Here is an 11,670-nt window from a genome sequence, read left to right as displayed (position 1 = left end):
ATTGCAGCTCCGACCAATCAATTGACGCCCTTTGTAATGCCCGCCAAAAACAGCTCAGGCCCGAGACTGCCCATTCGTCGACGTCGCCAGGGCAAGCTCAACTTCCGCCACCGACCGACCACCGCCGCCTGCCGCTAGAAGGGAGGACTCGAAACTTCATCTCTCGGCCAGAAACCCCCTCGACTCCAAGTTTGATCTTCTCCGACAACGTATCTTGGGTCAATTGGTTCACTGTCGCCTCTGGGACTCTCTGGCCGCGACTTCATTCTTTGGTCCAGGAGGAGTTGCCAGCTGCTCGGAAAAGAAGCTTCTCCTCACAGGCCAGCCCAACCCTTTTCGAGATCATTCCGCCTACCCATCGACGACAGCAACCATCCAACTCCAACCCCCATCGCGACAACATTCACCACACTCACGATGCTCTCCTCCACAACAGCCCGCCAGCTGGCCCGGGCTACCCTCACCTCGCCCTCCACCGCCTCGTCCCTCTCCGCGTCCTCCCGACTCGTCGCACCTGCTGCCGCACAACATATGTTGGTGATAAGGCGAGGCTATGCGACGCCCATGGGTCCCCCGCCCAAGGGCTTTCGGCAATCACCGCCCAAGAAGTGGGACGAGGAGGAGGAGCGTACGTTTGACAAGTTAGGCAAGTACTTCTTGATGACGGAGATGGCGCGGGGCATGTATGTGCTGTTGGAGCAGTTCTTCCGGCCACCGTAAGTATTCCAACTCTACGCATCCCCTACAGTCTAAAGAAAGAGCAGGAACAACGACTTGGGATGGTCTTGGGTCAAGGCTGGTGTGGATGGCCGGCATTGCCAACTACCAGCCTTCCGAATAACCTCGCTGACATTCACCCCTTCCTTACCCTCTCCCAGTTACACAATCTACTACCCTTTCGAGAAGGGTCCCATCTCGCCCCGTTTCCGCGGTGAGCACGCCCTCCGGCGCTACCCCTCGGGTGAGGAGCGCTGCATCGCCTGCAAGCTCTGCGAGGCTATTTGCCCCGCGCAGGCCATCACAATCGAGGCCGAGGAGCGTGCCGACGGGTCTCGCAGGACCACACGCTATGATATCGACATGACCAAGTGCATCTACTGCGGGTTCTGCCAGGAGAGCTGTCCTGTCGATGCCATCGTGGAGTCGCCAAATGCCGAGTATTCGACCGAGACAAGAGAGGAGCTTCTTTACAACAAGGGTAGGTTATTCCGAGTGCGGGCAACCGCAATACTGTCATCGTATCTATGCCTCTCCTATCCGGCAGCATTTCGCAGCTGGATGAGGGACCAACACTGCTGCGGCCTTGAGAAATATGATCGGGATGCTAACGTCTTCTACAGAGAAGCTGCTAGCCAACGGAGACAAGTGGGAGCCCGAGCTGGCGGCTGCGATCCGGGCAGACTCTCCCTACCGGTAAGAGAGAGTGTAGGGACAGCAGGAACTGGCTGTGAGGGGGGCTATCTGTGGTAATGCCGCGTGGGAGATGGCTGCAGAGCCAGGCGGGCGAGAGAGCGTGTAGGGCGAGGATGGATATGTAGACTCAAAACACTGTACATAAATGAGAGACACAGACGAATCTGAAGCTGTTATTCATTTGCTCCACATCGTCTCTTCTAGGTGGATCACCCAGATCGAGGGAGTGTGCATGTTTCATTCAATTGAACTGTATATGGACTTTGACAAAGTACTTTGTACCTATGGCAAAACACTCACTAACCATCGTCAAGGTGGTCCAAGCTTTCCCTGTGTAGGTGGTCCGTGCGCACCCCCCCCCGGAGCCCAGGCCAGCCGGCAAACAAGCAAAGCTCGGGGCGAGAAATTTCTCGTCATCATTCCAAGACCTCGCCCCAAAGCTCCATCCCATCCCAATCATCCAACCTCCAACGCCTCCGCGACTACTGATCCAATTGATCCTCGCCAATTACTACAGCTCTCCCCCACCACCTTCCCCTCAACAAAGGCCCCAGTCCTCTCCTGCTTCGTCCTGCAGCCCTCTCTTTTTTCCTTTCCGTCCCCGCCTCTACCTTTCACAAATCAGCAAAGATGTTCCGCACCGCCGCCCTCCGCACCAGCGCCGCCGCCGCGAGACGAGTCGCACCCTCTGCCGCCCGGAACTTTGGTAGCATCGTCTCGAGACCTGCTCTGCGGCAGTCGATGGTCGTGAAGAAGGTTGTCGCGTCGCCGGCGGCCTGGAAGCTGGGTGCCGTCAGGACGTATTCGGCTGGGGGCTCGCTGAGCAAGGAGGATGTTGAGGGGCGGATCATGAGCCTCTTGGCTGGGTTTGACAAGGTGAGTTGTTCTGTTACTGCGCTGGTACTGTGGGCTGGGGATGAAGAGAAGGGAATGAGAACTGTTGATCAGGCGGAGGGGTTTTTTTGGCTGTCGGGCTAGCGGAGAGGAGACAAGGGAGCAGCACCTGCTGCCTATCAGCCCGGGCGCGGAGGGGGGGGGGGGGGGCGCCTTGAATGTTGAGAGATGTCTTGGGTCGAATCTTGGGTGGTTCGTTCATATCGTCGATCCGAGATGCTAATCTTTTGTTATCTTACAGGTCAACGACCCAAGCAACGTACGCAAATACCCCTGCGAAGAGAACTACCGCTTGTTTCCCCTGCCGGTGTTTACGGACGGTACAAGCTAACATATTCTCGCCGAACTTAGATCAAGCCTACTGCGCACTTCATGAACGACCTCGGCCTGGACAGCCTGGATACTGTTGAGGTCGTGATGGCCATCGAGGAGGTATGGCGATAAGGCGACCCACCAAGTCACATGCAGAAAAGATAATTGAGCTGACATGTTTCGCTTGCAGGAGTTCAGCATCGAGATTCCCGACAAGGACGCGGATGGCATCCACTCTGGTGAGTTTAGATCCCCTATTATTTGCCATCCCCAAAGCGGTTTTACAGTCGGGCCTATCAATGCGCATTGTTGCTAACGATCCATGCCCTGGGGAACTAGTCGACACTGCTGTCTCGTACATCGTCGCCCAACCCGACGCGCACTAGATGCTCTCTATTCCGTCGTGGAACCAGTCCCGATCGAACCGAGGTGGAAGAGATTGGGGGAAAATATGTACTATACCACCTTTGACAAGGAAAGAGACAATACAAGACGCCGCAAGACAAACCCACCACCGATGACTTTCGGGCAAACAAGAGAGAGAAAGAGAAACTGGTATGCCTGATTGCGTGCCTTGTGAAAACACCACTCTGAACGAGGATGGACTTGAGGAAGAACAAGAGGGAGCGGAGTTCTCAGACAAGGGGTATGCCTGGGTTTATTCGGCGTAGTGCTTGAGCTAGGTGCAGACATGCACTGCGAGGAGATGGAATGAGAGTGGGTGGAACAAGAACCTGTGAATGGAAAGGCGTGGCCTGTTTCTATTTGCCATTTTCAATAAACACCGTGAGTGTGTGCAAGTCTACTGATCTGCATGTCTCTATGAATCTCAGCCCAGAGGGCCAGCTGTTTCCTCCATGCCAGAGCCCAGCATTCTACCACTAAACTGTCAGGCTATCGAGTATAGCACCTGTCCAGAAGCCAGCGGTTCGAAGCGCATCCCATTCGCTGCCCTCCCCTCGCCTGTGCTTCTCCAATGTCAAGTCTTGGTTATCACATGATTGTGGTCATGTTACCGACTACACCACTGTCTTTATGACTGCCTTTTGGCCCGTCGTGTCTTCTGGTTTGAAAGGATATGCTAGAGGTGGTCCAGCTGTGTCTTTAGCACCTGAAATCGTTTAAAACCTGAAATCGTTTAATTCGCTCGATAACCCCATTCCCCCACCCGGGGGAATGGGCTCCCGGGTTCTTTCTTTCCCCTACACAATGTGGTCCGCGCTGCCACCCAGAACTGTACAGTAACACGTCGAACTGAGTGACAACACCATCTGTGGCTGAACAATGATAATGTGTGTCATGTGGATGCAGCTGGTAGACACAATCTGCGCCGTCCATATCTCGATCCTCCTAGCCCCCTGCCTGTGAAAGCCAAAGCAAAGCATACAAACCATGTTGTCACAGCAACAAAATATGCTCCAGACCTACATTGATTGAGCTTCATGACCCTAGCATGAAGGCCAGACCCCAAGACGTACGGATGTTTGCTTCTACGGGTGCACTTACCGCAACGAATCGATTCTATCGTAGTCCGTCCTGGACGTCACATATTAGTATAATAAGTGATAATAGGCTAGACGCGCTTAGACGGCTCTGTGTTCCTCGCGTGCTGAGAATAGTGTCAAGTAAGTCATCTCTAATGACTATCTAGACATAAGATGTGCTCAGAACACTTGTACCAGTGCTCATATGAACATACACACGCACGTAGCTAGGGATCATTACCCCAGAAATAGGCTAGGAAAATAGCAACTGAAGACATGAGGTAGTTCGGCACATGGTACGCAAAAGGTGACAGCATTGGGTCGTTGAGATGATTCATTCTGATCAATTCTCTCCCTACGAATACACATAAAAGCCCATCCGCCCTCCCTCCCCAGCGACTTGAAAGGAAATTCTTCAATCTTAGCCATTATCAACATCCACCTTCTGATCAGACCACTCTATCTACGATGGAACAAGTCGTGCTCGGCATCAAGACACTGGCCATGACAGGAACCCAACTGGTCCATCCTGTCCAGCACATCGAACCAGAGCATGGCACTGCTCATCTTCTTCTACTTCCCCTGGCTTAGTGGAAGTGCCCACGTGCTCGGGCGGCTGTAGGGTCAAGGTCCCCAGCCAGTCATCCTTCGCTGCCGAACAAACACCTTGCTCGGGTCATGGGAGATCTCTCAATGGGTGTCAGTGATCGGCGACTCGTAATGATTACGAGCAGCAGCAGCAGCACCAGCAACGACAGCCCTCTCAATCCAGACAGAGTCTCAGTCAACTTCGACAATGCTGTGCTTCTCGAGAAGCTGAGGACGGAGCAGGTTCGTGGGCTGGGCGGTCCTGCCGTAGACAGTGTTTGGTGGAAGCTGCATCGGGAGAAGACGTCACAAGCTTTGAAGGAACGCGATTCACAGGTAGTCTTCCAAGATTGCAACCCTGTCTTGGGGGATGGGACAGCCGACGCGTGTGCCAGAGATCACCCTGCAAAATGGGGACGTTATTGACCAGAGCGATTTACCACAAGTCGACTTTGCCGCCAGCGGAGCAGGTCTTCACCACCAATCTGACGGCTGCTAGCCATGTGGACCGCTGTGATCGGACCGGTCTGCGATTTTATCGAGAGACCCATTGCCTACGAAAAGAGCGGTCACCAGAAGGAAGAAACAAGCGCCATACCCTCATGTCGGAATTAGGTTGAGTATGAAGAGCGATCAGCAGACGGAGGACGCTGGTCTCGGAATTAGCATTTGTGGCCCTATGCACGAATCGTTACTGGCCTCGAGACGCTGGCCCAGTCACTGCAATGTGTTAATTCGGAATTTTCTTTCTGAGATAACATATCAATCAGAGTCTGTAATCAAACCTTTCTCATCTAGTTTCCATTCTTGTCTTTCCGTGGGGAGTGATCCTGCCTCACAAAATTGATCCTAAGCCCCCTAAGCTGCTAAGGCTTTCTCGCCTGGTCCTAGGCCTGGGAAGCTTTTACGCAGTCAGGCCCTGAGTGGCTACTTTCCAAATGACCACCGAAGACTTGGAAACGAAGATTGGATTCTACACATAAATCTTCCTGAATATAGAGCATGAGGTGATGGACGGTTCGACGTATGTACTCAAGCCTTGGGGATTCCCAGGAGAGAGGAGAAGCTGAAGTACCCATGCGTCGGCATATACGTACTGCGGGATCACATTTTGTACGAGGCTGGATCTCGTGTCAGCCTTGCATCGCATGAGGATGGTTACTCAAGATTATTGAGTAAACTTATTGTCGGCTAAGAGCAGGCGAGTGGCATTACCTCGTTATCCACGAATTACTATCGTGTGAAGAAGAAAGAATCAAAAGCAGAAAACGAGGTAGGACTCAACGAAAAGAACCGAGCATATTGCGGTTCACTGATTGAAGAGCATTCATTTAGAGTAGGGACGGACTTTGTTATTTCTATATACAGCACCAGGTTCCTTAGCCAAGTCACCCAGTAATTATGTCCTTGCGGGTAGGTAGTGCATGGCAACTTTTATGAGAGATTTTGCAGGTAAAGTGGATCAGTGTGAGCGTTTTTGCAGGTCTCCCTGTCTTGTTGATCAAACAATCCTGGCCTTGAGAGTTTCCAGTGCACCCTTGAAACCAATCAGCTTGTCCTTCACCCCCAGTTCCTCGAGGCTAATGACACTCTGGGGATCGATCTGCTCCCAGTTCGGGACCTTCTCGCTCCAGCGGAGCTGTGCCGCATACTCAGCGCCATAGACTCCATACAGCTTAATCGCGGCCTCGTCGGAAATCTCAGCATATGCTGCACGCTTGCCGGTGACTTCCTCGAAGACGCGGACGACATCGGTGAACGGCAGGTATTCCGTAATAACCACAGCAATTTTCTCATAGGCCTTCTTGCCGGCTTTGAGAAGGCCCTCAACTACAATGCCGAAGTTGTGGTCGATATCGCCAACGATGGGAAGAAGAGAAGACGGCTTGCTCGGCTGTGTGAACAAATAACCGCCGTAGGAGCCGGGCTGGCAATAGTACAACTCGTTAGCTGGAACCTGATCGTCAATGGAATATATGAAGATCATAGAAGGCGCAGGGCTTGGACTCACAATTTCCAGGAATCGGACCATGGGGAGAGTCGCCAGGTTGGTGGGATACCAACCGGGCCAGATCTGGGACGTCTTGCTGTATAGCTCCGGGAGGGCCTCCTTGATCCAGTCCACTGCCTTCGCCTTGTAGTCGAGATGGGGTACCGGGAACTGGCCTCCGGATGACTTCTCAGCTGGAGGTAGGCTGCTCACGATGAAATGAGACAGGGTTGGGGTCTTTTGCGCTGCGTTGGCGACATTCTTGAGCTGCTGCAGTTCTTCCTCGCCGGCACCATCGCGGCCGAGGCTCAGGACGGACTCCCAGTAAGTAGTGACCGCGAAGATGGCATCAATACCCTATCGAGGTAGTTGGAGGTTAGTGCTGGAAGGGAACAACGCATTAATTTGGACGCCCAGCGTGATCTACTTACCTTGAAAGCATTGACGAGGCTGGCTTCATCGTTGACATCAGCGGCGACAACCTCGATACCCTATGAGCAATCAGTATACAACTCATGAAAATATGGGATTAGGAGACGGCACGCACTTGAGAATTGAGGGCTTTTGCTTTGTCGCTGTTAGCATTTCGCGTGAGGATGCGAATCTTCCAGGTCGACGACTTCTGCAGCTGTCTAACGACGGAGCCACCTTGGGCTCCAGTTCCTCCGAGAACAGCGATAGTAGGCATGGCTCATTAAGCAAATTGGATGATGAGATGATGCTCATTTAGTAAAGGCAAGGAAATGTGATTGAATAGCAGATACTTTCTTCTAGATTCGACTAAATCTCTAAAGTGAACTCCCAACCCTTATGTATATATATATATATATTTATTATTTTTCACCTTGATGTACTCCACAAAGTTCGCCTTCTAAGACCTGAAGCCCACATCATTGACTCCGACAGCTATTTTCTAGTTCAGATCTTCAGCTACATTAGTCAACCTGAAAGATTTGTCACTGACTTATTGTCCATCATGGATGAATGATAAATCTTAAAATTTGCTCCGTCGAAATAAAGTCCGAAACAGACACTTATGCAAATCCGTAAATCCGCTCCAGCATGGGCCAGAACCACAGTATTTTCCAGTCACGATTCGGATACGTTTTGCCAGTTTGACCCCGTGATTCCTCATCAACTTTCTCTCCATATTTATCACTCTGCCCCTGATTGCGCACTGCCCAGGTAGCGGAGGACTGTCGTCACATACATGGCTGGCTCTCCCGGGCGGACTTACACGCTGCTATCCCAGAAACCTGATGCGAGAGCTGCGAAATGAGGACAACAGCGTGACAGTGGGTTCATCTGTAATGTTTGGCTTGGTATGACTGCACGCAAAGTCTACTTGTCTCGCCCCAGCCTCGTCTCGGAGCCCTCATGTGCCCAGGTTCAACTTCTCATACATTTGCCACTGGTCCATAATCTCGACAAACAAGATGCACAAAAGTCTCTTCTACTCATTAGTGAGTTTTGATATTTATTATTTACATTATCCTTGTTCTTACTTTTGGGTATCAGTTCTTGTTGTGAGCGGGGTGAATAGGATTTGCGATTTGAATCTCGAAGATGTGTACCGTATCTCATGTACAGCATAACGAGATGTAATCTCATGAATTAATCTGGCCCTCTGCAGAGATGATTTCATTTTTCCTTGCGGAGCGGAGAGAGTTAAGGGTTCGTGTAGTCCTGTTTCGACCACAGAACGCCACGACCAACACTGGCAGTAAGATTCACCGCCGAGTCCAAATCTGTTGGTTATGAAACCATCACAAGGTCCAATCAGGCACTTGGAAAACAGATTCGTCATAGGTGAGGTCTCCGAGCTCACCAACGCCAGGATCAACGCTCGCCGCAGTAAAGATGTCGGTCATGGGTATGTCGGATGACATGCTGAGGAATTCCATAAAGGCGTCGCTTGTATAGTCTGCCCCGAACAATTCTTGCTGGAAATCAGGGTCAGCTGCCATCGACGTACCAGGGCCTGCTGCAGAGGCACCATCAGGTCCAGACGCGTCCCCCCATGCGGCAGAAGGAGGCGAGCTCCTGTAGGTGGCCGCAGAGGGAGTCGACTCGGCCTTGAGCCAATCCATCTGTACAAATGGGCGATACTGTGCGCTCAAGTCACCGACGCCAGCGGTAGAAGCTGTACTCCTGGCACCAACTGTACCCACTCTCGCCACCTGAGCCTGCAGTTGGCGTACATGCTTCGCCTTCACCAACAGCCTCCGCACAGACTTCCGCATAAGCCCCTGCGACGCAGAGTTATGCATGTTCCATGCATCATACATTTTGGTCACGCAGGCCCAGGCTCGCTCGCACTGCTCTGATGGAGGCCGCCTGCAGATCTCGGCGAGCACAAAAGCCACGACGTGCCACTGGACGTGGCTCTTGGCATACCAGACCCATTTCCTGGTTCCGGGGAGACTGAGGATCTGGCCAGAGAGCTCGAGGATCCCTATGGCGGACTCGAAGAGCTGGTCACGGCTCATGACATCTGGCAAGTCGGTTTCTGGGCGTGATGATGATACAGCGTGATCAGGGTTCGCCTCGCTGTTTACGGCATTCCCCGTGGCGTGTGCTGCTGGTGTTAGAGATGATATGGTTGATGATGATGATGATGATGCTTCTTGGTCAGCAGCCTTTTTGGAGTCCTTCTTTTTAGCCGCTGCAAGCTGCAGAGGGTAGTATACGACAAGGTGGAAGTGCACAAAGATGAGCTTGGCCAGAAGAGACGCAAGAAGCAGTATGGGCGACGAGGTGTCGCAGAGGGGCAAATAATGATCCTTCAGCCTTTTCTGCAGCTCTTGCAGCAGCTGCACGCGTTCCCTTGCCGACACCTCAGGTTTTCCGCCCATCGATCCTTGCCAGCTGGGCATGTCAGGAGAGAGCAGCCTGGCCTTGACAGCCGTGCGCATAGCCTCGCAGCGAATGAGAGAGAAGGTCATGTCTGTCGCCTCGTCCCGTTCCCTGGGCGGTTCTGTCATGCCTGGCCAGAGGTCTGTGTCGTTGACATTCAGCGGGATGCGCGTGTCAAAGGTAGACTGGTACATGATGGGCCCAAACCCGTGGTATTCTGACGAACGGCTGTCCAGGACGCAGATGTGCCACCATAGACGTCTCCTGATCTCGGTGTCAAAAGGATTCAAGCCGAAGATGGTACCGTCGCGGTGGAGGCCCATGGCCTGTGCTAGGTGGAAGATGAGCGTGTTCAGGGACCATGAGGCGCGGCTGTCAGTCTGACAGCGCAGGGCAGAGAGGAATAGCGCCACCGCCTGGAGGAGGACGATGCTCTGTGTGTTGAGCAGGTCGGCGCGGGCGATAGCCTGTTCTGTGGCGAAGCGGTAGCGCTCCAGAGCGGCGGGCTGGGATAGGCCCAAGAGGTTCATGCACTGGTCTGGTGGCATGCTCATGATGCCGGAGTAGTAGATAGCGAAGATGAGGGCTTCGGTATTTCTCTCCAGAGGGGTGGTAGATGAGATCGACTCTCGATACAACTCAGCCAGGGTCGGCATGTGGAAGAATCTCAGGAGTGGCGCGACGTTCTCGGCAAAGGCTGAGTAGATGTCGAGCGCCTGGGGAAGCAGTGGGTGGTAGGGCTTAAGAGAATATGCAGTAGATCTGTACCCGAAAAGGGCGGCGTTCATGCTGTCGTTGACTGGTGGAACCTCTGTCCAGGCTGGGACAGTATCCTCTTCAACCTCTTCCTCCGGCTGGGTGATGATCTCACGTAGTTCATCGATCTATTTGCTCATTGTCAGATCAACAGGAGCCCACAGCGGGGTGGTCTATAATACTTTTGCAGAAGAGCAATGTAAAACGAACCTCACTAGCCAGACTGGCCCATAATGGATTGCTGACATAGTAACTTTTCTTTGGGTCTATCACCAGACGATTAAGTTGGCCCTCGATGGAGGAGAGACCAGGACTGCTGCTCCGGTCCAAGGAGGAGGCAGCTGGAAGAGAGGTATACAGCGGGTTCGTTGGGGGAGGGAGAGGAGGAGATTCCGGGACACTATTGCTGCCGGCGTCATCAGCTGGACGAGAAGGTCCTGGCGTTGGTGGTGAGTCCGTCTGCCGTGCCGAGAGGGCATTCGCCTGAGATGCATTCTCGGACGCCAGCCGCTTGATGATGGTCTCGAGCCTCGAAAGTTTCTCAGCGAGCTGTTCCTCGACGTCACGCCTGGGCCTCTTGGGGGCCCTGCCTCGGCCTGAGGGGTAGACGCAGTCATTTCCAGACCGGGTGCAGTGCGAGCACGGCTGCTGTCGGTCACATTTCACCTTTCTCTGGCGACAGAGCACACAGCTGCGCAGGTGAATGGGATGGGACTGCTGTTGTTGCTGCTGAACTGTTCCTGGCAGCGTTGCCATCTCTGGTGTGTGAGGGGGGGCAGGTGTTTCTGCCATGGCTGCTGACAGCCGAGCCTGACTGTGCGAGCGACCTTGATAAGCTGTCCTACCCTTGACCGAGAATCTCCGTGTCGGATATCGTCTCTAGGTGTGTGGACTCTCTTTTTGCCTTCCACAATGGCCTGCCGTGGTCCTTGCATGGAGCATGGAGGGTTGGTTGACTTTCTTGAGCCTCTTTGTCTGTGGATGGTGGGCCTAAAGCTGCTACTACTGGACGGGCCCTTGGGTGCATAGGAAGTGGGCCCTTCTAGGTGAGACCGTTCAGGTGAGGCGACAACCAAAGGGTGACGACGGCTACGGCTAGCCACAAGCCACATATGCTGGTAACAGGCAGCAGACCCACTACATGCCTTAGCTGGGAACGATGGCCACGTTTCAGTGGGCTGAATCCGAATGCTCGCCTCCGAGAGCCGAGATCGTCCGTCGCAAGAAGCGAGTCTTCAGTTTACTTATGAACACTTTTACTACCAACGCGGAGTCCGATAATGATAGAATTTAGATATATATTCCTATCATGATGTGGAAAGTATTGAAAAGATCTGGCACAATGTGATCTTGTTGTAGAGCTGAAGAACTTTGCAA

At 53.0% G+C, this 11,670-nt stretch overlaps 4 protein-coding genes across 4 annotated transcripts; 2 read left to right on the top strand and 2 right to left on the bottom strand.

The window, feature by feature from the left end:
• The first annotated feature begins 29 nt into the window (after positions 1 to 29).
• M406DRAFT_357298 (NADH-ubiquinone oxidoreductase 23 kDa subunit) lies at positions 30 to 1,601 on the top strand. Its single transcript, XM_040923639.1, has 3 exons — positions 30 to 716; positions 879 to 1,198; positions 1,341 to 1,601. The coding sequence occupies exons 1-3, from the start codon at positions 418 to 420 to the stop codon at positions 1,415 to 1,417; spliced, it is 696 nt and encodes a 231-aa protein (XP_040774917.1). The 5' UTR covers positions 30 to 417; the 3' UTR covers positions 1,418 to 1,601.
• A 265-nt stretch (positions 1,602 to 1,866) lies between these two features.
• On the top strand, positions 1,867 to 3,417 carry M406DRAFT_357297 (ACP-like protein). Its single transcript, XM_040923638.1, has 5 exons — positions 1,867 to 2,289; positions 2,549 to 2,566; positions 2,659 to 2,739; positions 2,810 to 2,858; positions 2,959 to 3,417. The coding sequence occupies exons 1-5, from the start codon at positions 2,044 to 2,046 to the stop codon at positions 3,003 to 3,005; spliced, it is 441 nt and encodes a 146-aa protein (XP_040774916.1). The 5' UTR covers positions 1,867 to 2,043; the 3' UTR covers positions 3,006 to 3,417.
• Positions 3,418 to 6,192: 2,775 nt separating this feature from the next.
• Positions 6,193 to 7,369, bottom strand: M406DRAFT_261555 (NAD(P)-binding protein; the record flags this gene model as incomplete). The annotated part of the gene is made up of 4 exons (XM_040917448.1): positions 6,193 to 6,618; positions 6,703 to 7,038; positions 7,113 to 7,172; positions 7,229 to 7,369. The coding sequence occupies 4 exons, from the start codon at positions 7,367 to 7,369 to the stop codon at positions 6,193 to 6,195; spliced, it is 963 nt and encodes a 320-aa protein (XP_040774915.1).
• Positions 7,370 to 8,867: 1,498 nt separating this feature from the next.
• On the bottom strand, positions 8,868 to 11,016 carry M406DRAFT_227231 (uncharacterized protein; the record flags this gene model as incomplete). Its single annotated transcript, XM_040915764.1, has 4 exons — positions 8,868 to 9,227; positions 9,372 to 10,421; positions 10,504 to 10,634; positions 10,695 to 11,016. Coding segments are annotated over 4 exons (1,863 nt in total), but the record flags the coding sequence as incomplete, so codon positions are not given.
• Positions 11,017 to 11,670: the final 654 nt, after the last annotated feature.

This window comes from Cryphonectria parasitica (assembly GCF_011745365.1).
Source record: "Cryphonectria parasitica EP155 unplaced genomic scaffold M406scaffold_6, whole genome shotgun sequence".
NCBI classification, from domain to species: Eukaryota; Fungi; Ascomycota; class Sordariomycetes; order Diaporthales; family Cryphonectriaceae; genus Cryphonectria; species Cryphonectria parasitica.
The sequence above is the reverse complement of the archived record's forward strand: the minus strand, read 5'-3'. Positions and strand labels throughout refer to the sequence as shown.